Below are 26060 nucleotides of genomic sequence, written 5' to 3'. Positions count from 1 at the left end.
GGATTTAGGCCCAGATCATTGTACTGGGGTGAATGTAAGACATTGATCTACATTCTGTCCATCAAATTGTTTTTTGTAATTTTCTCCCTGAGTGTACTGGGGTAGCTCAGACGTGGGTCCCAGAGCCTCCACACCACTGGAGTCAAGCTAGCCGGGCTGATGAGAGGTGTTACCTCTAAACCGGTCCGGTCCTCGGATGCTTGATTCCGGTCTGGGAAAGATATGGCTGTGTAGTTCGGACTGGACTGTTCCCATGGGGCACAGGGTCAGAGCTGATTTGCATAAAGCCATTATCTAACCCAGGGTGGTGTGGAGTGCAAAAAACGATGGATTTAGGCCCAGATCATTGTACTGGGGTGAATGTAAGACATTGATCTACATTCTGTCCATCAAATTGTTTTTTGTAATTTTCTCCCTGAGTGTACTGGGGTAGCTCAGATGTGGGTCCCAGAGCCTCCACACCACTGGAGTCAAGCTAGCCGGGCTGATGAGAGGTGGTACCTCGAAACCGGTCCGGTCCTCGGATGCTTGATTCCGGTCTGGGAAAGATATGGCTGTGTAGTTCGGACTGGACTGTTCCCATGGGGCACAGGGTCAGAGCTGATTTACATAAAGCCATTATCTAACCCAGGGTGGTGTGGAATGCAAAAAACGATGGATTTAGGCCCAGATCATTGTACTGGGGTGAATGTAAGACATTGATCTACATTCTGTCCATCAAATTGTTTTTTGTAATTTTCTCCCTGAGTGTACTGGGGTAGCCCAGACGTGGGTCCCAGAGCCTCCACACCACTGGAGTCAAGCTAGCCGGGCTGATGAGAGGTGTTACCTCGAAACCGGTCCGGTCCTCGGATGCTTGATTCCGGTCTGGGAAAGATATGGCTGTGTAGTTCGGACTGGACTGTTCCCATGGGGCACAGGGTCAGAGCTGATTTGCATAAAGCCATTATCTAGCCCAGAGTGGTGTGGAGTGCAAAAAAGGATGGATTTAGGCCCAGATCATTGTACTGGGGTGAATGTAAGACATTGATCTACATTCTGTCCATCAAATTGTTTTTTTGTAATTTTCTCCCTGAGTGTACTGGGGTAGCTCAGACGTGGGTCCCAGAGCCTCCACACCCTGGAGTCAAGCTAGCCGGGCTGATGAGAGGTGTTACCTCGAAACCGGTCCGGTCCTCGGATGCTTGATTCCGGTCTGGGAAAGATATGGCTGTGTAGTTCGGACTGGACTGTTCCCATGGGGCACAGGGTCAGAGCTGATTTGCATAAAGCCATTATCTAACCCAGGGTGGTGTGGAGTGCAAAAAACGATGGATTTAGGCCCAGATCATTGTACTGGGGTGAATGTAAGACATTGATCTACATTCTGTCCATCAAATAGTTTTTTGTAATTTTCTCCCTGAGTGTACTGGGGTAGCTCAGACGTGGGTCCCAGAGCCTCCACACCACTGGAGTCAAGCTAGCCGGGCTGATGAGAGGTGGTACCTCGAAACCGGTCCGGTCCTCGGATGCTTGATTCCGGTCTGGGAAAGATATGGCTGTGTAGTTCGGACTGGACTGTTCCCATGGGGCACAAGGTCAGAGCTGATTTGCATAAAGCCATTATCTAACCCAGGGTGGTGTGGAGTGCAGAAAACGATGGATTTAGGCCCAGATCATTGTACTGGGGTGAATGTAAGACATTGATCTACATTCTGTCCATCAAATTGTTTTTTGTAATTTTCTCCCTGAGTGTACTGGGGTAGCCCAGACGTGGGTCCCAGAGCCTCCACACCACTGGAGTCAAGCTAGCCGGGCTGATGAGAGGTGTTACCTCGAAACCGGTCCGGTCCTCGGATGCTTGATTCCGGTCTGGGAAAGATATGGCTGTGTAGTTCGGACTGGACTGTTCCCATGGGGCACAGGGTCAGAGCTGATTTGCATAAAGCCATTATCTAGCCCAGGGTGGTGTGGAGTGCAAAAAACGATGGATTTAGGCCCAGATCATTGTACTGGGGTGAATGTAAGACATTGATCTACATTCTGTCCATCAAATTGTTTTTTGTAATTTTCTCCCTGAGTGTACTGGGGTAGCTCAGACGTGGGTCCCAGAGCCTCCACACCCTGGAGTCAAGCTAGCCGGGCTGATGAGAGGTGTTACCTCGAAACCGGTCCGGTCCTCGGATGCTTGATTCCGGTCTGGGAAAGATATGGCTGTGTAGTTCGGACTGGACTGTTCCCATGGGGCACAGGGTCAGAGCTGATTTGCATAAAGCCATTATCTAACCCAGGGTGGTGTGGAGTGCAAAAAACGATGGATTTAGGCCCAGATCATTGTACTGGGGTGAATGTAAGACATTGATCTACATTCTGTCCATCAAATAGTTTTTTGAAATTTTCTCCCTGAGGTAATGGGGTAGCTCAGACGTGGGTCCCAGAGCCTCCACACCACTGGAGTCAAGCTAGCCGGGCTGATGAGAGGTGTTACCTCGAAACCGGTCCGGTCCTCGGATGCTTGATTCCGGTCTGGGAAAGATATGGCTGTGTAGTTTGGACTGGACTGTTCCCATGGGGCACAGGGTCAGAGCTGATTTGCATAAAGCCATTATCTAACCCAGGGTGGTGTGGAGTGCAAAAAACGATGGATTTAGGCCCAGATCATTGTACTGGGCTGAATGTAAGACATTGATCTACATTCTGTCCATCAAATTGTTTTTTGTAATTTTCTCCCTGAGTGTACTGGGGTAGCCCAGACGTGGGTCCCAGAGCCTTCCCACCACTGGAGTCAAGCTAGCCGGGCTGATGAGAGGTGTTACCTCGAAACCGGTCCGGTCCTCGGATGCTTGATTCCGTTCTGGGAAGGACATGGCTTTTGTAGTTCGGACTGGACTGTTCCCATGGGGCACAGGGTCAGAGCTGATTTGCATATCGCCATTGTCTAACCCAGGGTGGTGTGGAGTGCAAAAAACAATGGATTTGGGCCCAGATCTTTGGACTGGGGTGAGTGTGTGACATTGATCCACATTCGGTCCATCACCTGTTGTTTTTGCATATTCCGCCCTAAGTGCGCTGGGGATGCCCAGACGTGGGTCCCAGGCACTCCACACCACTGGAGTCAAGCTAGCCGGGCTGATGAGAGGTGTTACCTCGAAACCGGTCCGGTCCTCGGATGCTTGATTCCGGTCTGGGAAAGATATGGCTGTGTAGTTTGGACTGGACTGTTCCCATGGGGCACAGGGTCAGAGCTGATTTGCATAAAGCCATTATCTAACCCAGGGTGGTGTGGAGTGCAAAAAACGATGGATTTAGGCCCAGATCATTGTACTGGGGTGAATGTAAGACATTGATCTACATTCTGTCCATCAAATTGTTTTTTTGAAAATAATTTGGAGGCAGGCGAAAAATTGGCAATATCTATGGGCAGTGAGAGGCCTAGCCGCATGTTACACGCCATCTTGGGGGTGCGCCAAACCAGCTAGTGTTGTGCGCTCTGCTCCCTTCCCCTATGCTGAAAGACTGAGAGAAGACCAAGTACTGGCAGTGAACAGGGGAAAACTGTCACAATTAGTGACTGACTGCGGCACTGATTGATGTGGGAGTCTCTCTAAGATTGCTTGTGTGGAGCCTCCACCATATTAGGGCATACGCGCAGAAACTGCAAGGGTGTAGAGATATGGGAATACCGGGCTGGAATGGCCTGCAAAGATCCTAAGCAATGCAAATTGCCATCTGACACAGTCAGAATCAAACGCCAGCCCAAATCGGCGACATGGCTGATGAGGCAACATTAAGAGCTGTGGGAGGAAGGAACCCCTCAGATACAGATGCGCTGATAACAGAACTACGATAGGGTTTTAAAGCTTTAGATAGCCGGTTTGGTGCACTGGATAAAAGGTTGGACATACTGGGGGGAGAGAATAGACTAGCACAACACCTGATTGGACACGACGGAAGGAAGAATTTCAGATCCTGAAGATGGTGCAGCGCAAACAGCTAGTAAACTTGAACGAATGGTGAAGGTCATGTAAACAATAGCTATGAAGAACAAAGTTAGAGGCAAGGAGTAGATGGAACAACATGCACATAGTGGAGGTGCCTGAATCCATAAATACTGGACCAATTTGTTAAATGAACACTTCACATCCACGTTCATTGTTGAATGGACCCACAGGTCACTTGGTCCGTACCCAAATCCTGGAAGCCCACCCAGGCCTATCCTGGCTAGACCTCTGAATTTTAGAAACTTTGACAGTATTATGACACTGCCATGAGAAAAGGGCCCACTTTCTTGGCAGGGCTCTTTGTTATCCATATTTCCAGATTTCTCACCGTTGGTGCAGGAAGCAGGCAAAAATATACCAGGGTAAATGTGACACTTTGAAATGTTTGCCTCAGTTACGGAATGTTGTACCAGACACGCCTCAAGGTCGACCTCAATGGTAAACATCACATTTTTGACAACCCCACACAAGTCCAAAACTTTTGCAGGCAGTATTCTGAAAAGTAACAAAAGTCTGGGAGTGGCTCTACTGGAAGATCGCCGCCTGACATCCACTCAGGTGCAAGCTTTGACCTTTTCTCATCCAGCTGAACTTGAGATTCTACTCATACACACTCTGCCTCCCTGGCAGTTCTCACAACATGGCCACACTGCCCCGGAGTTGGGGCCTGGGGGATATACACAAAATACAGATATGTTATAATGGTTTTGAGTTTAAAATTACAAGGTGCAGGGGACCAACGTGGCATTGTCGCCTCCCCCATGATATTCACAACTGCACCTCAATATAAGCCCTTAGGCTTAAAGAAGTTTTGATATTGGGAGATCGTTTTCTGGGGGTCGTACCTGGCTGAAAGCTGCCAAGTATGGGAGGGGGATGGGAAGAATAGGAGTTGATGTTTTCAGGGTATTTTTTCTATTTTGTGTATTCTCTGTGTCACTTATTCATGTTGCCAGAGATGCACGCCATCATGCTCAACAACCTACACAATGGCACACCAGACTGAAATCCAACCATATAGAGATATCACATTTATGACTTGGAATGTGAGGGGGTTAAACAACACATGCAAGTGTAAACAGGTGTTACAATACATCAGGCGACACAAAGTTGATATTGTGTTCTTACAGGAAACGCACTTACAGGCACATGCATCAAACATTTTTGTGAGAGCAAATGGTGCGATTTGCAAAAATCGTCCGTTTGTGCCCGCAAAAAGGGCATTTGCGATGCATAAAGGTTCAAGGCACTCGCAAATTGAGAATTCGCAATTAATTGTGATTTCACGGATTGTGATTACATTGAACGAATCGCAATTTGCGATTCCTTAAATGCAATGCAAGAACCATTTTATAATAGCGATTTCGCTACTAGGGGGAGCAAATTACCATCAGGTTGAACTTGATGGTAATTTGCAAAAGCTTTAGTGCATTTTCCAAAGTTGTTGGTTAAACACACATGCCCTTGGGGCATGTGTGTGTGCAAGATGTGTGCACAGAGCAATTTCAGGGGTGCAACAGGGTGTCGTTTGTAGGCCCATGGGAATGAATGGGAAGGCATTCCTTAATTGTGACTCGCAATTTACGAGTCGCAATTAAGGAATGTTTGGGAATCGCTAATTTTATAGCGATTCCTACATGCATAGGCTTTTGCAATTCCTTAATTGCAATTCCTTAAATATCGCAATTAAGGAATCGCAAAAGCCTACATTGATGCATCTACCTGGTAGTGCCCACTAGTCATTCTACTTGGGATCACATGGCTTCTTTTTCACAAATTACAGTTCGTACTCCGTACTTGCGGAGTCTCCATGTTAATCCACAAAAATCTACCATTTAAACACACATCCACCCTCACTGATACTGAAGGGAGATATCTACTGGTCGCAGGTTATCTGGTCGGACACAATGTCCTTTTTGTTAATGTATACTCCCTTAATATAGATGACCCCACTTTTTATTAGCACTTACAGTCGCAGGTGGATCTTATTGACATGGACCACACATTCCTGGGGTGCAAACTTAATATTTTAATGGATCATAACCTGGACAGCACATCTCCCACCCCATCTAAAAAACACCATTCACGCAAACTGTTGTGGACGCTCCGCAACACATATCTGATGCTGGATCCTTGGAGACAAAAGATCCCCAAGAAGCTGCATACACACACCATTCAGAATAACACTACACCTGGACAAGACTAGATTATTGGCTTCTGTCCAGCTCCATAATCGCATGGGTGCAGTCCATACAACATTTACCCTGTGCACTTTCAGACCATCCACCAGTACCTCATGGTTTTACGAGGAGGGTGGGTTCAAGCGCCAGTAGCTTTTTCCAAGCATGCTGCTGCAGAATAGCGAGTTCCAGGTGGAACTGCGAACAGCAATTATTGAGTATTTTAAACTAACCAAGAGCTCAGTGGCATTGCAGGCTACACTATGGGTGGCCTTCAAAGCATGTACTAGAGGGGTGTGCATCTCCAAACAAGCAGGGATCCTAAAAGATCTGCGGTGCACAATATCTCAACTAGAGGTAGATCTTCTGGTCTTAGACTCCACTCAGCCTACGGATAGTGCCCTGGTATATCTGACCAAAAGAGTGGCACTGCTAGCAGAATACCAAGAAGCAGCTGAGAGAGAGGCCCATTTTCTGGGGAAATACGCAAAAGCTAGTAAATATGGAGAGGGGGAGAGACCGGAGTGTACACTGACCCGACTGCTGCGACCAATGTGATGCTTATCTTATATTGCGATGCTGCAATGCCACAATGGTGTACCAATAGCTGACACACCTGGCATCGCACGAGAGCTATTGACATACTACACCGATCTATACACCTCTAGATTGGCACAGACTCAGGATGCCATAACCGCTTATTTAGAAGATATAGCAATGGTATGGCTCTCAGATGTAGAACAACAATTCTTAAGCTAACTCTTTACTACTGAAGAAATAATACAAACCATTGATGCTATGGACAGATCTAAAGCGCCTGGGTTGGATGGCCTTACAGGTGCGTTCTATAAGGCATGCAAACACCTACTAGCGCCATCCCTTTTGGAGGTGTACGATGAGGCACTGACAGTGGGCATCCTCCCCCATAAGTTCAAGGAAGCAGTTATAACCCTATTATTAAAGCCAGGTAAAGACCCACTAGAATGTGGCTCCTACAGACCTTTATCATTATTACATTTTGATACTAAAATATTGGCCAAACTATTGGCCACTCGACTGGCGCTACTCATGGACCAGATAATCTCGCCTGTGCAGGCAGATTTTATATCACAAAGATCCACAGCACTGAATTTACGAAACTTTTTCGCCACTCTCCATAGAATAGCTCTCACAGTTCCTGCCTTGGCGGCACTATTGGAAGCATTTGATTCCATAGAGTGGCCATTCCTACATGCAGTGCTGCGGAAATAAAGGTCAGACTCACTGACGATCTTGTTCGGCTTTGTGTAGACTCCTTCAGACGTCCACCAGACCCATCGCCCTAAGAAAGCTGTGGATTCGTGTGTGGGTGAGTCGCAAGGCCTTCTGGGGCCACCGGTCAAGAGCATCTGAGACAATAGAGTTGAAATCACCCCCAATCAATACTCTGCCATCCGGCAAGGCCAAGAGGAGCTCCCCAAGGTCTGCAAAGGCTTGGATGTACAATCCCGGCGGCAAGCAGACAGAAAGGAGATTAAGTATGCACCCGTCCCAGGTCCCAGAGACGGCTACAAATCTACCTAGGGCATCAGTGTGAACCAGATCGATGGTCAAGGGGAACTATTTCCGAACCAATGTGCCCACTCCCCAAGAGCCAGAACCAAAGGCAGAGTGAGCCACTAACTGGAAACCCACCGTGACATCGCCCTACAGGCATTCCCAAGCAATTGCACCTATTGTAGAAGGACCACATCAGGGGAGTGTCTTTTCAAAAATTGAAGCACTATACCCCGTTTGATCTTGTCACCCAACCCATTTACGTTCCACGACAACAGCTTAAGCCCCTGTTTAGTTGTCTTTCCCATTGCGTAGCCATTCAATTGCAGGGGGAGCTTCCTGTGACCGCTCCAAGGGGAGGACACAATAGTTGACCACCTTATCTTCAGAGACAGAGTTACCAAAAACATGTACACTTTGATTGCCTTTCCGTCGAACCAGTCATGTTTGTCATACCCAAGAAACAAAGAACAATGCACACTCAAACAGCCCCCCAGCCCTGTGCATAAACAAGCCCTCTGTACTAAGCACAGAACAGGATGTAGGACAGAGAAATGCAGTGAACTCGATGTATGCCCCCCAAACAACAAATAACCCAACAAAAGAAAAGAAACATGAACAAAAGCCCCCCACCCTCGAAAAAAACCTTACCACCCTCCTCCCTGCCTCCCTGCATGGTGGATGAGAAACCATCCACCTCCCCAAAGTTGCAGAGTGCCCTTCACCCACCCTAAGAAACTTGTAGGAGCGTCTACCAATAATGCAATAATGGGCTTGATAATATGCTCTATGGAATTCCAATTGAAGCCCATGTTAAATGCAAAGGACATTTAACATGGGCTTCAATTGGAATTCTATAGAGCATATTATCAAGCCCTTTATCGCCGTTTTAGCAGCAGTTTTCTGCCGCTAAAACGGCAATAATTTTATCGCCTGTCTTGATAATATGCCCCTAGGTTCTCAACAAAGAGATCGGCCGCCTGCCCCTCCGCCCATTCAGGCACTCCCAAAATGCACACATTGTTGCAGCGCATATGCCCCTCGTAATCATCGAGCTGGTATGTTAAGAGTTCCTGATTGGCTTGCAGATCTGCAACCTGACGCTTGACCAGATCAGAGTCAGTCACTAGGTCTTTGATAGTGGATTCCACCTCAGAGAGCCGCTCGTTCGTCCTGCACATATCTGCCCTGATCAGGGAGACCTCAGTCACGACTGTGTCAAAGCGGCCCTCCAAGAATGTACGCACCGTAGTGATGGACACCAGAATTTCCTGCAACGTTGGTTCTGTGGGGTTCTTGGCTTCTGTGGAGGAGGTCTGTTCGTCACCCTGTCCCTTCCACCAAGCTTATTTTTTCAGCTTCGTCTGGAGTGCGTTTCGGCCGCCCCAGCCGTTTGCCATGGCGTTTTTGGCCCGTCAATCGCAGCCGGGCTAATAAGAGGGGTTTAGCTGGCTACTCACCACCGTCTGTGTAAGGACTCAGCTCCAAACCGGCCTGTCCGGTTTCGTCAGCAAGATAGCGCCCGGGGCAGCGGTGGTTGATGCTTGCTCTGTGGAGAGGGGGTGTGGGGCTGCCGCACAACCCCAGCATTACAGTTGTTCCGAACAGGTATACCCTGAGTGTGTCCAGAGATGCACAGAGCTAAATGAGCCATTGGCGGTGGCACCTGCACCGTGTCACCTCAACCATCCGTGGAGGGTGAGTCTCAAAAGCATGCTCCAACTGTTGTGCACTGCTACCAGGAGGCGAGCAAAAAGCGCCAGCGGTCTTCTAGGAAAGCCCGGGGTCAAAAATCGGTACAGCGTGCACAAGGCACAGTGTTAACGGGGCTCTCCACTCCCAAGCCCCATAGATCGATACTTGGGGAATGCGAACATGGGCCACTTGAATAGGAAGCTCTGAATAAGTGTCCTGAGGGCGTGGCTTGGACGCCGATCGGGATGGCGGCGTGAGCTCGCAGCTCCGCGCGGAATCCCGCTAATTCTCCTGTTTTTCGGGACCCTGGGCGACCCGGAGACGACGTTCCTGCCCTCTGAAGTGTAAGGGGACAGCTGGGCGTAATTGGAGAGTCGCTGGGGGACTGCTGGCCCCGAGGAGATCGAGAGAAGAGGCGGCCGAGGTGTAGCCCGGGGTGAGAAGAAAATGGCGGCGAGGAGATCGGACGGTCCCGAACTTCAGCCCTGAGTCCAGTTGTCGCCCAGTTGCAGGGGACCCTGCACCCGGCTGCCCGACACACTAGGATTGGCGGCGCGATGTCCTGAGACCAGGGGACACTGACCCGATTCACCCAGGAGATCGGGGGCCCTCGTTGGCTACCGCCCTTAGACTCGTCCTTCCCCCCGCAGGCCAAAGGGGGGTGACGGAACGGAGCTCGTCCGCCTGGCCATTGTTCCTGAGAGTGTCGGCGGGGACATCGCACTGCCCGGTGCCCGGTGGCTGGCACGGACCCACGGGCGTACTCGCAGACCGGGTGATCGGACTTGTGACGCAGCGCCCTGACATGGCGGCGATCGGAGGGCCGATGCCCGGGAGCCGCGAGGGGGACTTGGCGACATCAACTCAGCTGAGTGAGAGTCCCTCCCCGGAGCTTGATCAGGAACAGCGGCTGAACCGGCGTTTGGATGCCATCCTTGAGGCGATTACCTCCACTAAGGAGGCATTGCACAATGACATTGCCCAAGTGGCCACGGGCCTGGGGCTGCTACGCGCGGATCACGCGAAGCTGGCGGATCGGGTCAAGGATCATGACCAACTGTTGCTGGACCTGAAGCCATCGGTGGTGACCGCGGAGCACAGGATCAAGGACATTTTGGCCTGACTGGACACACTGGAACGGAGGGCGGAGGATGCCGAAGGCCGCAATAGGCGGAACAACGTGCGGGTCGTAGGCCTGCCGGAACGGATTGAGGGGGAGGATGCGGTGGCCTACATGGAGAACTGGTTCCGCACTGTGGTGGCGCCGGAGGGGCTTACTCCATTTTTCACTCTGGAGCGAGCTCACCGGGTGCCCGCTCGCCCGCCGGGGCTTGGCCGCCCCCCCCGACCGATGGTGGTGCGGCTCCTCCACTACAAGGACCGAGATCTCCTCATCCAGCGGGCCAGGATGTCGGGCCCTTATGAGGTAGAGAACAGCAAGGTGACGATCTTCCCGGATTACACGCAGGCGGTCCAGAAGGATAGGGCATCGTTCCTCGCTGTGAAGAAGGAGCTCAGGGAGGAAGGCATCCAGTACTCCTTGCTCTACCCGGCCAAGCTGCGGATTATTATGGATGGCACCACGCACTTTTTCCAGACTCCGGACGACGTTTGGCAATGGCTTGAGTCGTATAGAGCGGGGACGGACAGATCACACCAAAGTCGGCGAGACCAACCCAAGCAGCCCCGGGTGAGGCAGTCACAACGCATCAGATCCCGCAACAGGCGCCAGCGGGAGAAACGGGAAGCTCAAATGGCGGCGGAGAAGAGGGATGCACTCGCAGCGACGGCGGCCATTACAGGGTCGCAACGGAACAGTGAACGGGCTGAAACGGACTCGGGAGGGGAAGGCAGCAGAACAGGAGAGGAACTTTCGGAGGCAGAAAGCCAGAAGGGGCCGATAGTAACCCCACAGACTTCGGAGGTTATTTTCTGCGGCTGAGATAGAACTGGGACTAGATCGGGACTTCATGGTAGGGTGATATCCTGTTGATGGAGGGCGGGTTGCCGGGAGGGGGAGCTGTGTGTTTTGGAGGGGATGAAGTGCGGGGCGCGGGCTCCGCTAGCTGGGATCGGTGGCGACTCACCCCCCTTGGGCCCTTAAGGTCGACTGTGGTGGAGACCACAGGGTAAGTGTGCGAGAAGTTGGTTCAAGGTTTGGATGGGGGCGGCCATTGGGTTTGTGTGCTCTGTCCTGGGGAGTGGGGTTTGGGGAATGTTTCAGTTTTGGGAATGTTTGGGGGGGGGCAACTGCATTGGGGGGGCCATGGATAGTTGTTATTTGATTCGGACTGTACGAAGTTGGAATGGGGACATTACCTAACTTGAAATGCCTAACGTGGAATGTCCGGGGGCTGCGGACCATGGTGAAACGTCACAAAGTACATGCATACCTGGTACGCAGGGGGGTTCAGATTGCTATGCTCCAGGAGACTCATCTCACCAAAAAAGAGTGCGCTGCCTTGCAGAAAAGATGGCGGGGCCAGGTCTTTGGCACCACTTACTCAGCGTATGCCAGGGGGGTCTTGATCTGGGTGAGGGCGGGGATACCCTTTCAAGTGCTGAATCAAGTAGTAGATCCGGATGGCAGGTTTGTAGCGGTGGAGGGGAGGCTATATGGACGGGATGTGGTTTTCTGTTGTGTTTATGCACCGAACACTGACCAAGGCCGATACTTTGATAGCCTCTCGGGGTCCTTGGCCTCTTTCCTGGCGGGTCCGATAGTGCTAGGGGGGGACTTCAACTCGATAACGGATGTTGCTCTGGATAGGTCCCATCCCCCCCTAGTAGACTCTCCTGTGCGCAGGCTGGCCGCGCACAGGAAGGACTGGCAAGAACGATGGGGGTTGCTGGATGTCTGGAGGGAGAGGCACAGGGGAACCAGGGATTATTCCTTTTATTCCGCTCTCCATGATCTACATGTCAGGATCAATTCGGTGCTTTGCGGGGGATCCCTAGCCCCATTGATTACTCATGCGGAGTACCTGGCTAGGACTATATCCGATCATAACCCCCTATTGGTGCATATTCAGTGGCAGAGGGAGCGCTCAGTGATACCAACATGGCGGCTTCGGCCGGAGACGCTAGAGGATTCTGTGTTTGGCGATGCGGTCCGGCAGGGCATTGATAGTTATTTCGGAGTGAATGAAGGCACGGCTGCGAGTAGATCTATTGAATGGGATGCAATGAAAGTGGTGGTGAGAGGGGTGTGTTTGGGCAGGTTCTCGAATGCTCGTACGACTGTGCTGAATGACCTAATGAAAGTGGAGGACACTTTGAGGGACTTGGAGCGCCGCAGGCCAGCTAGGCCAGGTCTACAGGCCCAGTTGTTGGAGGCGAAGGAAGTGGTAGCCGCGGAGACGGAACGTTTGAGGTGTTATGACTATAGGCAGTACATTATCAGGGCACACGCAGAAAGGGACAAGGTGGGTACCCTCTTGGCCAGACTAGCTAACCCGGAACTTAGGGGCTGCCCGATTCTCAGCATTAATAATGCGCAGGGAGAGATGGTGTACTCCCAGGCAGCTGTATTGGACCGCTTTAGGGGGTATTATGAGGAACTGTACCGGAGTCAGCTGGGAGTGGGGGTTCAGGACATCGCGGAGTACCTGGGGGAGAGGCAGCTTCCGGTCCTGGACGAGGAAGACGCGAGGGAGCTGGGTAGCCCGATCATGCTTACGGAAATTCGGGTGGCCATCAAACATATGGCCCGTAACAAGACGCCCGGGGTGGACGGACTGCCAATCGAATTCTATCAACACTATGTGGACAACCTGGCGCCCAGGCTGCTGGTGGTGTATACGGAAGCCTTCGAGAAGGGGGCATTGCCTGGGTCCATGCGGGAGGCCTTGATTGTACCGCTCCTCAAGCCTGGCCGGGATGCCGCGGACGTGAGGTCTTATCGCCCGCTATCCATGCTGACGGTGGACTATAAGATCCTGAGTCGCATCCTAGCCACCAGGCTGGCCCCGCATATGACGGGCCTGGTGCACAGGGACCAGGCCGGGTTTATACCCACGAGGAGCACGGCGATGAATATCCGCCGCCTGGTGGGAATAATGGACGCCATCTTGGATGGGGAGGGAGCGCCGGCGGTTCTGTCTGTGGACATCGAGAAGGCCTTTGATAGCTTGGAATGGCCTTTCCTGGATGGAGTGATGGAGAGGTTTGGCATGGGCGAAGGGTTTCGAAGGTGGATGAGGGTTTTATATACCTCGGCGACGGCGCGAGTGCGATTGGGCGGCCTGGTGTCTGCGGCGTACCCGGTGGGCAGGGGAACACGACAGGGATGCTCTCTCTCCCCTCTGTTGTTTGCCCTGGCGATGGAACCCTTGGCGGTCCGTGCGAGGTCAGGCGACCGATACGCGGGGATAGTGAGTGATGGGCAATGGCATTATATATCGCTATATGCGGATGACTTGCTCCTGTACCTAGCTGACACCTCGGGGGCATTGGTTGGAGCGATGGATCTGTTGTCTGAGTTCGGCCGGCTGTCGGGCCTTAAGGTCAATTGGGCGAAGACTTGCGTGTTTCCGCTGAGAGCGGGATCGCCAGCCCCTAGCAGCGATTTGGGTGTAGTATGGGAACCCTCTTGCATCACCTACTTGGGTGTCCGCATCTACCACGCGGCTGCGGACCTTTTGGAGGGCAACATTGGCCGCTGTGTCCGGGCGCTGCGGGGCAGCTTGTCTTTCTGGTCGACCCTCCCGCTGACAGTCCTGGGCAGGATAGCACTGTTGAAAATGGTGGCGCTCCCCCGCTTCCTCTATTATTTCCGAACGCTGCCTGTCTGGATTCCCCAGGGGGTGTTTCGAGAACTGCGGTCAATGATAATTGGCTTTCTGTGGGGGCATGGCCGCCGCAGAGTAGCCCTGAGCACGTTACTTCGCCCCAAGCTGGAAGGGGGCATGGCCGTGCCCGACCTCGAGCTGTATTATCTAGCGGCGCAGTTGCAGGTCCTTACGCAGAACGTAGCCAGGGTGTTCCGGGGACCGGAGGAGGACCGGGATCGGGGAATACAGCGCCACGTGCTGTCCTACATCATCATGCAGCAGCGGCTCGAGTTACGGGCCCTCACCATGGAGGAGCGGACGCTCCGGCTGTGCTGGCAGAGGAGCCTTCGGAGAGCGAGGGCATCGCGGCCTTATGCCCCGGAGATCCCGATCGGGATGTTGACGGCTTTGCCGCACGGAGGAGATTGGTCCCCGTTGCTGGATTGGGAGGAGGCGGGGCTGCATGTGGTGGGCGACTTGTATATAGATGGGGCTTTGGCCCCGTTCGAAGTGCTCCGGGACCAGTTCGGACTGCCTGAGGGGGGCTTCCTCCTACACGCGGCAGTTGTGGCTGCCGTACAAAAGCACTGGAAAGAGGGGCTTTTGGAACCCACGACGACTATGGCGTGCCAATATGTGGTAATGGCGGCTGGTACATTCAAAGCTGTGACGTGCCTCCATAATCGGATGCTGAACGAGGGGCTGGAACCACTCCACGGGCTCAAGGCTAAATGGGAGGTGAGCGTTGGCCGGCCCATACCGGATACGGCATGGGGCCACATCCTGCGACGCACGTGGAAGGGCACTAGGAACGCGCGCTTTCAGCAGGTCCATTTCTATGTGCTCCATAGGGCCTATTTAACTACTGAGAAACTACAGCGGTACTTTCAGGTGCCGGATGCCTGTTGCCCCCGGTGTTCGTCCCCAGGGGCGGACATGGACCACTTGTTTTGGGGGTGTCCACAACTGGGGACCTATTGGGCAGAGGTTGGGGAACTCCTGAATGAAGTGACTGACAGGGAGGTAGAATTCGACATGGCGGCGTGCCTATTGCTATGGTTCCCGCATACTAAGCACACCAAGGTCACTAGCAAATTCATAGACCTGGGCCTGATATTGGCACAGAGGGAAATATCGTGGCACTGGAAATCCAGGGGAGGTCCCTCACTGCGTAGATGGAAGAATGAGCTGCTGCGGTGGTCTGACTGCGAGAGTGTGCTCCGGATGAAGCAAGCAGTAAAGTTGGGGAATGAGAAGGCACTGGATGCGGCGCGTGCATGGGAGTTAGTGGTACAGGCTTTGCGTGATTCTTTGGTTGAGGATGAGGATGGCGAGAACTAAGCCGCTGGACACCGCGGGGCGAACACAGAAGTATGGTCCTACGCACTGTAGTGGACCCATCCAATTCGACAGGGCAAAATATGCACCTTAGCAGTTGCCAGGGGAGGAGGGGCTTTGGGGGGGTTGGTTGTAGGGTGTTTGGGGAGGGCCGGAAGCCATTGGAGGGTTGCTTGTTAGGGCCTTGGATCTACTGGGACGGTGGACACTAAGTGGAGGGTAGACTGACTGGGTAGAACGGCCAGGTGCGAAGACCTATAGCGCCTAGGGCAGGCCCCGGCAAGGGCGACTTCATTGATTATCACGGAGATGGCCGACGGGAATGTTGTTGTGGGTGGGGGGATAAAAGCAGATACACAAAACGACCTTCCAGCCAGGGTCCCAATGGGACGTACACTGTGATGTGTTCCTTTTGAGCGATGTAATATGCCGCCCGGCCTCCGGGATGCGGGCTGAATGGCTGTGTACGACTGTGAATTCTTATTGGACGGGGGGAGCCCACAAGTGTACTGGTTGTTTAATTGTATCCTGTGGTTTATAACTCTGCAATAAAAATATAATTTAAAAAAAAAAAAATAAGTGTCCTGAAGAGAAAGCACACCCAGAGGTATAACAAGGGCAGCTTTTAGCAACTGGCACCCAACCCCCGTCGTGTGGTGAGGACGTGGCGCAACGGGTCGGCCCATGCGTGTCTCCCGCGAGGCCCTGATGAGCCGTTGATGCAGCACACTAGTCAGCTGCTGACAGTTACGCCGACGCACGGCCCGTCCAGCGCTCAATTCACCGGGGGCTTCTCCGTCTCTCACCGGCGGAAGCAGGACCAGCCAAGGTTAATCAAAGCGGCCTCCCAATAGACAGCAGACGGGGACCACACCGCATCGGCAGATCGTCTCAGTCAGGCCGCTGCGCTCACCAGGCCACACCCCGGTTCACAGAAGTACAGCACGAGTCCAGCTCCGGAGCGGAGGCACACTCAACCGGATCTGGTCCCAACTCGGCTGGGTGACCCTCCTTCCTCCCAGGAACCCTCGGCGGCTGTCTCAGGTATGTCTAAGGAGGGGCAACACTGGAATTTGCGGATATTCAGAGAGTTTCTTGAGTGAGCTCCGCTAGTGAGCGGCCATTTCTCCCGGCAGTTGGCCACGCCCCCATGACTACCTTTTCAATACAATATGACACAGCCACAGCGGATTGACGATGGTTTTACTTATATTGTTATTTTTTTATACTTCCTTTCTTTACCTTTATAACTTGCTTGGTTTAAAGTAAAACGGTATCACATTTGCATTAAAATTGTATCATTGCGTAGAGAAGGGTGACATAAAGCAATTCAATAAATGTTGAATAGGTGAATGGACAAACGACTCTCTGGGGGATGGACAGCACGTGCAATAGACAGCTTGCTGCATACCTGATTGCAGTTAATTTGTGAAATGTATCTGCAAGTATACGTATTAGCTAAATATACACATATGATGGTTTAGAGAACGAGTTTGACATTGTATACTGAATCCGAAATGTATAACTAAACACACTGAAAAATGTCTGTTAACAGTGTCTGTCTCGCCATTATCCCTCATGTATTATGTCTCCTTTTCTTCCTTCCCACTACTGTTTATAATTGTAAAAATGCAAATAAAGATATTTTTTTAAAAAGAATAATTAAATGATCCAGTGGTGGGACCTAGAAGAGAGAAGCACCAAACCAAAGGATTAGTAGGCGAGGACAGCCGCACTTTGTGATTTCATTTGTTAAAAATCTATAAGTGAAGAGGGAAAATTGTGCCTGGAGAATATATCCCCCCCCCTTCCCACAAGTTGCAGCGAGGTTGAAGATGACAGATCTGCAGCTCCAGAACTGAGAATAAAATATGGTGTAATCCTACTTCATCTTAAACAATCGCTGTATCAAGATACCGGCTTTAGAAGAGGTGACCATCCTGATCTAACCGACCTCTCAAGCACCTGGCCACGGCAGCAAAGTGGAGGCAAAGAAGGGTCCACACCATATCAAACTTGACAACTCCGGCCCGGAGGAGACTGTTACCTGACATGTTTAAATGGACTTACGCCCTTTAACGCAGGAATCACAATTTGCACCAGCGATGGACTAAGACATTGTTCTGTTGGCTTTGGGGGCAAAAATGGACGATCGCCCTCCGGGAAATCTATAGCCATGTTCACAGGAGGAAACTCCTGATGAATACACTTCAGTTATAACCGCGAAAGTGCTTCTGGTATATATTTACTATCAGATCTTTCTTCTGTGATTATCACTGGCAATTGTGCTTGGCTAGCTGGGCAGGAGGTGGGTGGTAGGGATTGTTTTTTGGGGTGTGCATAGGCGTAATTTTGCACTGTACCTATATTTTAGGATGAGTTTGAATATGTCCAGTGGAAAATGTATGACAAACATGTATATCGGATACTACCCACTGCTTTGTTGTTTTCAATTTACATTGATTGATTTTAAAAAACAAGAAAATTATAACACCAGGATATCTTTTTATAGCTTACCTACGTCTGACACACAGCAGCCTAAACAATCCGACTTCCATATTTCCACCTAAGTGTACATGTCAGGAGGATAGCTGCATTAAGGTGACTCCTACATATCACACAAGGATCTTGCGTGTTAAAGTAGCCTAGTATTTTGGGGACCCTATTTACATTGCTTTAGCTGACATGATCTGGAACCACAGTACAGTGAAATAGTATGCCTTCTGCTACGGTCCAGGTGTAAACCTTAGAACACAGGATTGCAGTGCAGAGCAGCGAACTTGACCTTTTATTTTGTCTTTCCATTACGGATGAAATGAGTACCAGTAAACTGGTATTATTTACATCTGTGCTTGGAAATATCATGGTTTGAACACCGCCCTACATAAAAAAGAAGATATACTATTAAATAAGAATATTTGACGTTTTAAGGTAGTTTATCTGGTTTATTTATTAAAATCACTAAAACATTTGAGCAGTTCAATAACACTGAGAGCCAATAATAGGAGGCCATGTCAGGTTGTCTCTTGTCACCATGACTTCTTTTTGCAGAGAGAACACAATTTTGAATAGATGCTGATTCCAGCTCACCCTGGGCCCATTGACACATTCATTTGCCCAGGGCTTGTGCTAGTTCATTGGAAAGATGAGTCTTTTCCTGAGAGTGAAACTCGGCTGCGGCATCTGCTTCCCCTGGTTCTTCTCGTCATACTTGCCGCTGACTTCCTGGTTGACTCTTGTCAGTATGGTGAGAATGTCATCCCCTCTGGGAAACAAAGAAAGAATTGAGAGACCCATTTAATCACAGCTTGCAATTTATGATACAATTTTTTCATTTATCCTTGATAAAAAAAAAATATATATTAAAATAAGCTACTTGTTTTTTTGTGAATTTTTGCCATTTCAGGCCTGGAATTCCAACTCAGGCATGTTGCTCCATAAAAGACCATGGAGGTAGTAGATAGTTTGGATGTAGGTGTGGGTTTACCAGGTCTTCTAGCTCAGCCTCATATGTTGTTGTTTATGCCTGCTTTTTGCTTCCCTGCGGCAGCTCTAGTGTATTTGTATGGCCTCTTCTGTAATATGGATTGCATTGGTGTGAAATGTGCCTTTGTGCGATCCCGAGTGGTGTTCCTGTGTTTTCTAGGGGTGCATTGCACCTTGCAAACGGGGGGACCAATTTACCTTTGTGCCCTCGCCATATTATGGATGTGGGCGCAAGGGCAAAGAAACTTTTGGGTGGCGCATGAATTGTGCCCCTGAAAAGAGGTCCGGGCACCTGCATGAGAGGGGAATTAGAGGGTCCCAGGGACAGCCAGGTATCCCCGTATAGGCTGATACACACTGCTCCAGGGTGTATGGGAATCCATGCCTTTGTTCAAAGGGAGGCCATGTCTTCTCACAGTGGAAGATGGAGCTGCAGTTTCAAACAGGACCTCCATCTTTCACTTAGACGCTCTCCCTTGCATAAGGTACGATCTGACAGAGTTTGCACCGGCATTGGGGATAGCACAATTGTGCATAATAAGGCGTACTATCCCTCTTTGTTCTGGATGCAAACCATTTAGGGTGCACTAGGGCACAGGTGTGACAGTGTCTCCAATCTGCTATTTGGCGCATATGTCACTACCGGGGCTATTCACTCCCAGGCTGAGGCTCTGGAAGGTTAGACTTTAGGGACCTCAAGAAAACCAACAGGTCTACAAGCTCACTTTAGAACTGATGGGAGAACACTTTCCTCTACTGTGATTGTATTTACTACTTCTCATAAATAATGCAAATGAACATATTTGAAGTACTATAGCTTTAAATTAGCTTACAAAATCACTGCTGGTAAGACCAAGCTGTAGGAAAGTCACAGCGCACGTACCTGGGGCAGCTCATATTCAGATGCTGGCAGAGCGACTGAATGTACCAGGTTCCTTCAGTTGGGCTCCTGTAGGAAAGATAATCCTTCATGGTTGCCATGCCCACCAAGAAATCTGCCTCGTCTGGAATGCACTCGGTTGGCGTGTTCGCGTCGGTGTCATACTGAGATGCTGGGCACGTGCTGTCCGCCTCCAGCATCACTCCACGATGATATGACTCACCTTGGCAAGCCTGGATGAAGAAGACCTTGGGTTTACCTGCCAGAGAGCGACAGTTCCGAGCAGTGAAGCAGACAGTCAGTTCTCGAATGGCAACTTGCTGTCCATCAGTACCAAGGATGGTGCCTGTATCTCCATGGGAAAGGACGCAGCAGACAAAGCAGTCACTCTGGTTGTGGTCCATAGTTCCGTATGACTGCACCACCTTCTGTAGTTGCTCAGCAGTCAGGTCTTTAGACTCTTCGATCTTGAAATGAAGCAGTGAAAAGACATGGGAAAGGGCAGCTAGAAAGTAAATAAAATAAAATAGAGATGGAGTGTCAGACTTATTTGTTCAACTAATCGCATCATAACTTGTAGTCTACATCAAGAGTGAAAGCTACTCACACTGTCCCGTGTGCATGCTCCTAGGCTTCCTAGGAGCATGCAAACAGGGCTAATTTAAGGTTAGACATTAACAGTACAATTCCTACTTTATTTCTGATTGGTTGAACTAAATGCGCTCCATATGTTCATCCATTGAACACGAGCAGATGATGTCTAGAGCGCCTGCCATGTTGGGATAATGTACATGCTGACAGATAAACAGGGACCTTCGTGGGATTAGTAAATGTGCCCCACACCACATGATTAGTACATTGGACAAATACTAATTCAGTAATTTTGTTCAGTTTTTGTAAATAAGCCATCTAGGGCCCGATGTAGGTAAACTCCAATTTACCACTTCTTAAATACCGAATCATACCGATTCGGTATTTAAGAAGTGGTAAATTGGAGAGGGGGAGATGTGGGTATTTCAGAATCGGTAAATACCGAATCTGTAAGATTCGGTATTTACCGATTCTGTAAATACCGAATCGGTATCCCCCATTGATTCCTATGGGCCTTGAAGCCCATAGGAATCAATGTGCATTACCGAATCGGTATTTACCGATTCGGTAATTACCGATTTCTGCAAGGGTGCAGGGGGTGTCACTTTGACACCCTCTAGCACCCCCAATACTGGCTTGTGTGCCATGTGGCACACAGACATGCCCTAAGGGCATGTCTGTCTGTCACATGGCATAGGTGTGCATGCATGCACACCTGGATTCGGTATTTTAACACCCAATTGGATTGGGTGTTAAAATACCGAATCTGAAGGGCCTGTGGGACTGAAAGTAGTCCCACCTACATCCCGAATTTTAAAACTCGGTAAACTTACCGATTCGGTATTTTTCAAATTCGGTAATTTTACCGAATTGGTAAAATACCGAATCGTACAAAAAAAGGTCCCCTACATCTCAAAAGGCCAAATACCGGTCGGAAACGGCCGAATTCGGCCGTTTCTGACCGGTATTGGCCACCTACATCGGGCCCCTAGAGTTTTGTGCTAGGTTTTCCCATGCATCAACATGGTGAGATATGACTTGATGATAAAATTAGTGCATCTGTCAGGAAATATTAATCTGCGGTTACCCAAATCTGCTCAAATACCAAAGGGTCGTTTTTCAAACATTTTGTGCTGGGTTTGTGTCACAAAAGTGCCACTAACCCGCTCAAAATATTTTCTTTACTAACTTACTTTCCACTGCAAAACTTTTTATGCGCTGTTAAAGTACCCTGAAAGTAACACAAAGCAGCACGAAACACTGCGTTGTGTCACTTAGCGCCATGGGGGCGTTACATGGGTGGTACATAGGAATTCCCAATGCAGACGCCCAAGCCTTTTAATGCAAAAACCTATCTACAAACAACTGCAGACAGGGTTTAGCACCAAATGGTAACGCCATTTGAAAGGAGGCGTTAAAAGGAGAATCTTTCATTTTTCTGTTCTTTTCCTACTTTGCATGCTTGCTGCACTGTGCAGCACACATACAAAGTGGGAAACGTGTTTGAACTTGTCTAGGCATAGTATTTTGTTCATGAAGGGTAAACTTCAGGGCAGAAGTCGGGGGTACACACGGGTACACAGAATCCACCCAATATTTTCACAGGGAGGAAGCCTTCCACCCTGCCAAGCAGTTGAGCCCCACAGAAATATGCCGAACTTGTCCCTGTGTAATTTTCAGACACCGGAACACGTTCAGCAGCCCCTGCATGTTGTCTGCCTTCCATTCCCAGTAGCAAAGTGCAGGCTGGGAAGAGGGCTTTTTTCCTTCCACCTCCAGCTGGGCTAGAGATAAAGGCCAAAGTTAAGGGGCCATCAGGCCTCCTTTAGATCAAGTATCCTGACTGGACACGGTCTGGAAACTCACACTTAAATGCAACGGAGGGGAAACAAAAGCACACAGCTTGTTATCACTGCTAAGAATGGCACACTTTTGTATTTTTTCAGTTCCTGTATATAAGTACATGCACTGTAAGAATGCCATATGTGTTTGTCTGTCCCAACATTTACACAAATAACAATTTATATAGTACTATTTTATTTCTTTTATAGCACTACTCATCCCAATACAGGATGCCAGAGCACTTTACGAAACATACACATTGTACATTGACAAAGTATGTAAATCAATATACAGGCTGTGTTACGTAACTCCATGAGGGTTACAAGATGCAGGAGTTGCTTGCTCTTCATAGCTCACTGCGCTATATTAGAAAGATTACACTTTATGAACTGCAAGTAGCAAAAGGACGTCTGTGTTGAAAGTAGTAACCCACTTACCTATCTATATAAAATAAAAATCTGTAATCTGGATGTTACATGATGTGCTTTGCAGTAAACACATTAACCTTCTATACTACTTTGATTCATATCTCGAACAAAACAAAACAAAGATCTCGCCAGCAGAGTTATCTTACCCTTATTACTATTCCCTGAGATTTACTGGGCACACAAAGCTCTCTGCAGCAGGTTCCTTAATCCTATAACATATTTCAAAATTCAGACATTGCAGCAAATTAAGCAGAAAATAACTACCATGTTTCTCATTGTTGCAATTTCTTTGTGTCAGGGTTTTAAAAAACATAAATGTATTAGTTGAGGCCAGATTTTGCGTCAGGGTTGCGGCACTTTTTTGGGCACAACTCCGACGCAAAATTTGATTATACTGATCAATCTGGGACACACAAAACAAAACACAATAAATAGGTTTAAGACTTTATATATCCATTCATTGCTGCATGGAATATAAGGCTGTTGGACAGTGATTGTAAAGGACAAAAAATAATAATCATAACAAAGTAACACCAAATGTAATGTCGCAGTGAAACATATATATTTACAACGTGTAACTATTACTAAAATTAAAGAACAAAATGGCAAAAAGACGTTAATGAAGCTATCAGTCCAGTCGTTACATAAACGTTCCAGCTAGGCCCTGTGTTTTTACTCACAACAATTACAAGAGTGTAGTGGCTCCGTACGTGATATTAATGGGCGTCAACGTTTCGACCCTGAATGCATGTGTTATTGGTAAAACATCATGTGGGTCTTCCTCAGGACTGTGTTGTGTCCTGCCAACAGCCAAAGTGGGTATAAAAATGGGCCCACGTTAGAAGATGTGTCTTTGAGATAGTCGTGGAAAAGAGAGAGTCAGTTATTGGACTCACCATGGTTGATAGAAGCAAATTGTTTAATTCTCCGGGTCAAGGAATCCTACAGGACAGCACTGCATGAGTTTGTGTCCTTGAAGGTGAGAAATTATGACTTCTATCAACAAGATAGTCAGGGCTTCTTCACAAATAAAAGCAGACAAGGACCAAGAAGGTTCACCACCTCTTCTGATTCTTCAGTTGGGAGTAGGTCAGACAGTGATTAAGACAGGCCTGGGCCCAGTAACAGTAGTCGCATATACAATCAAGGCACTGCCTATCAAAACATTAGGTCCTCTGTTTTAGGGGACAATCCATGGGGGACCCACAGAGTTCGAGGTCAAGAACAGAACTGGGGCAGAACAAGAGGGTGAAACAGAGGCCAAAACATGCAGAAAAGGAACACAAGGGTGCGATTCTACCCACAAGAGAACTACGGGTAGATCCACACCCAGAGACAGACCTACAGATGGTAGTAAGGGAACCAGGACACATCCAAATGATGAAAGAACCTGCGTCTTTACCAGAACTAGATGTCAGGTTAGACATAACAAGGCATGGACCAGCAGATCCAATAATAGACATATCCCTAAACACTTACCAAATCTGAAAAAAAAGCATTTTAACAAAGGGGCTTTCTTTTATCCCCACATCTGCTCCAAATACATTTAACACCATAATTGAGTTACAACAATTCTTCAGAAAAATACGGCTTAAATATTTCTTCAGGGATAATCCATTCCCGTATCACAAACGACAGCCACTATCTTGTCACACAATCAATCAATCAATCAAGGAATTTGTAGAGCGCAGTACTCACCCGTTAGGGTCTCAAGGCGCTGAGGGGGGTGGCGCTACTGCTCGAACAGCCAGGTCTTGAGTTGCTTCCTGAAGGTGAGATGGTCCTGTGTCAGCCAGAGGTGGGTGGGGAGGGAGTTCCATGTCTTGGCTGCCTGGTAGGAGAAGGGTCTTCCTCCGGCGTTGGCTCTGCGAATACGCGGGACGGTGGCAAGCGCGAAGCTGGCGGAGCGGAGCTGGTATGTGGGTGTGTAGAATGCGATGCGGTTGTTGAGGTACATGGGGCCCAAAAAATGGGGCACAAAAAATCTTCGCCTTTGAACAAATAGTTGTTAAAGAAGTAATGGATTTTTTCAGGACCGGGAATACATCAAGTGCAATAGCACAAAGGAAGAAAAAAAAAGTCTCACTACACTGCATAACAACAGAGAGATTTTCATCAAAGCCACAGACAAGGCGGAAACTATTGTGATACAAAATACCACCGACTAAATCACAGAAACAACTTGGAGCCCAGGATAGTTATTGGAGGGTCAACAAGGACTCCACTGAGAAGATTGCCAAATTGATCCACTAGCTAACCCAGAAAGGCAGAGATGAAGGTTTCCTAAGCGAACCCGAATTCCAATACCTCAAAAAAACCAATCCATGTCTAACCACAATATTTACTCTCCCCAAAGTACATAAGGACCTCGAACATCCACTAGGGAGACCCATTGTTTCTGGATGTGGTTCCATTTTAGAACCACTCTACATGTACATAGACACATTTCTGAAACCATGGGTTGAGAAGACCAGGTCTTACCTAAGGGACACAATGGAAGTCATATAACTGGTCAAGAAGTATAAGTTACTTACCTTCGGTAACGATGTATTTGGTAGAGACGATTCTAGCCACATATTCCTTAACGTAGAATTATCCCCAAGCATGAGACTGGATCCGGAAACTTTTTGCCCAGCATCCCTGCGCGCCGGAAGGGATGGCATCACGCGAGTCCGCCCTGACGTTGTCCGCTACCCGATGTCAGCGAGGTCACATAAGTCCCACCCAGTCGCGCCTACGTCAGTTTTCTTCTGAGAACTTTTCCGCGTCACAACGCGGAGCAATCAGACAAAACTGTGACAGTATGGGAACAGTATAGGAACAGCGTGCAAAAGAGCAGAAACATAGATAAGGGGCAGTGCCAGACACTGCAGCACCTAAGGGCAGCGAAAAGAATAAGAACAGAGCACCTCCCTGATCAGCAACCCTGCCAGTACGGAAATAGCCACCCCCTAGAGACAAAGAACATATGAAGAAATGTTCTGATAACATGTAGCAGGACTACAACCCCAATCAATAACAATGAAGGGGAACCAGTCCGGGACAAAAAGGAATGACAAACCCCAGAACAGCCCCAGTGCAGAATGTGACATCCCCCATAAGGAACAAGGGCAGAGGCTCGGCCACAAGACCCCAACCCAGAGGCACTGAAAGAGGGAAGAGGGAAGGGGGGGGGGGGGGGGGGGGGGTTGAAGGTAGCCCCAACCTGGAGCAACCAGAGCGTAAGTGCACAGAAGCATTCTGCCAAAAAAGAGCGAAAGAATACAGTCACAGAAGACATAGCCACCCACAGGGAGGCAAGTGCAGAAGACCAAGCCAAAGGTCCTCGTAGA

The 26060-nt window shown here is 49.3% G+C and overlaps 1 protein-coding gene across 1 annotated transcript in view; it reads right to left on the bottom strand.

Moving 5' to 3' along the window:
- Positions 1 to 18425: 18425 nt before the first annotated feature.
- Positions 18426 to 26060, bottom strand: part of LOC147730437 (caspase-8-like) — a 199637-nt gene continuing 192002 nt past the window's right edge. Inside the window, exons 10-11 of the mRNA XM_086955249.1 lie at positions 19871 to 20372; positions 18426 to 18766 (exon numbers count right to left, since the gene is read on the bottom strand). Coding sequence (XP_086811375.1) covers positions 18631 to 18766; positions 19871 to 20372 — 638 coding nt within the window. The 3' untranslated portion in view covers positions 18426 to 18630. The remainder of the gene's footprint in view (positions 18767 to 19870; positions 20373 to 26060) is intronic.

Source organism: Lissotriton vulgaris, chromosome 2_1 (assembly GCF_964263255.1).
Source record: "Lissotriton vulgaris chromosome 2_1, aLisVul1.2, whole genome shotgun sequence".
Classification (NCBI taxonomy): Eukaryota; Metazoa; Chordata; class Amphibia; order Caudata; family Salamandridae; genus Lissotriton; species Lissotriton vulgaris.
The sequence above is the reverse complement of the archived record's forward strand: the minus strand, read 5'-3'. Positions and strand labels throughout refer to the sequence as shown.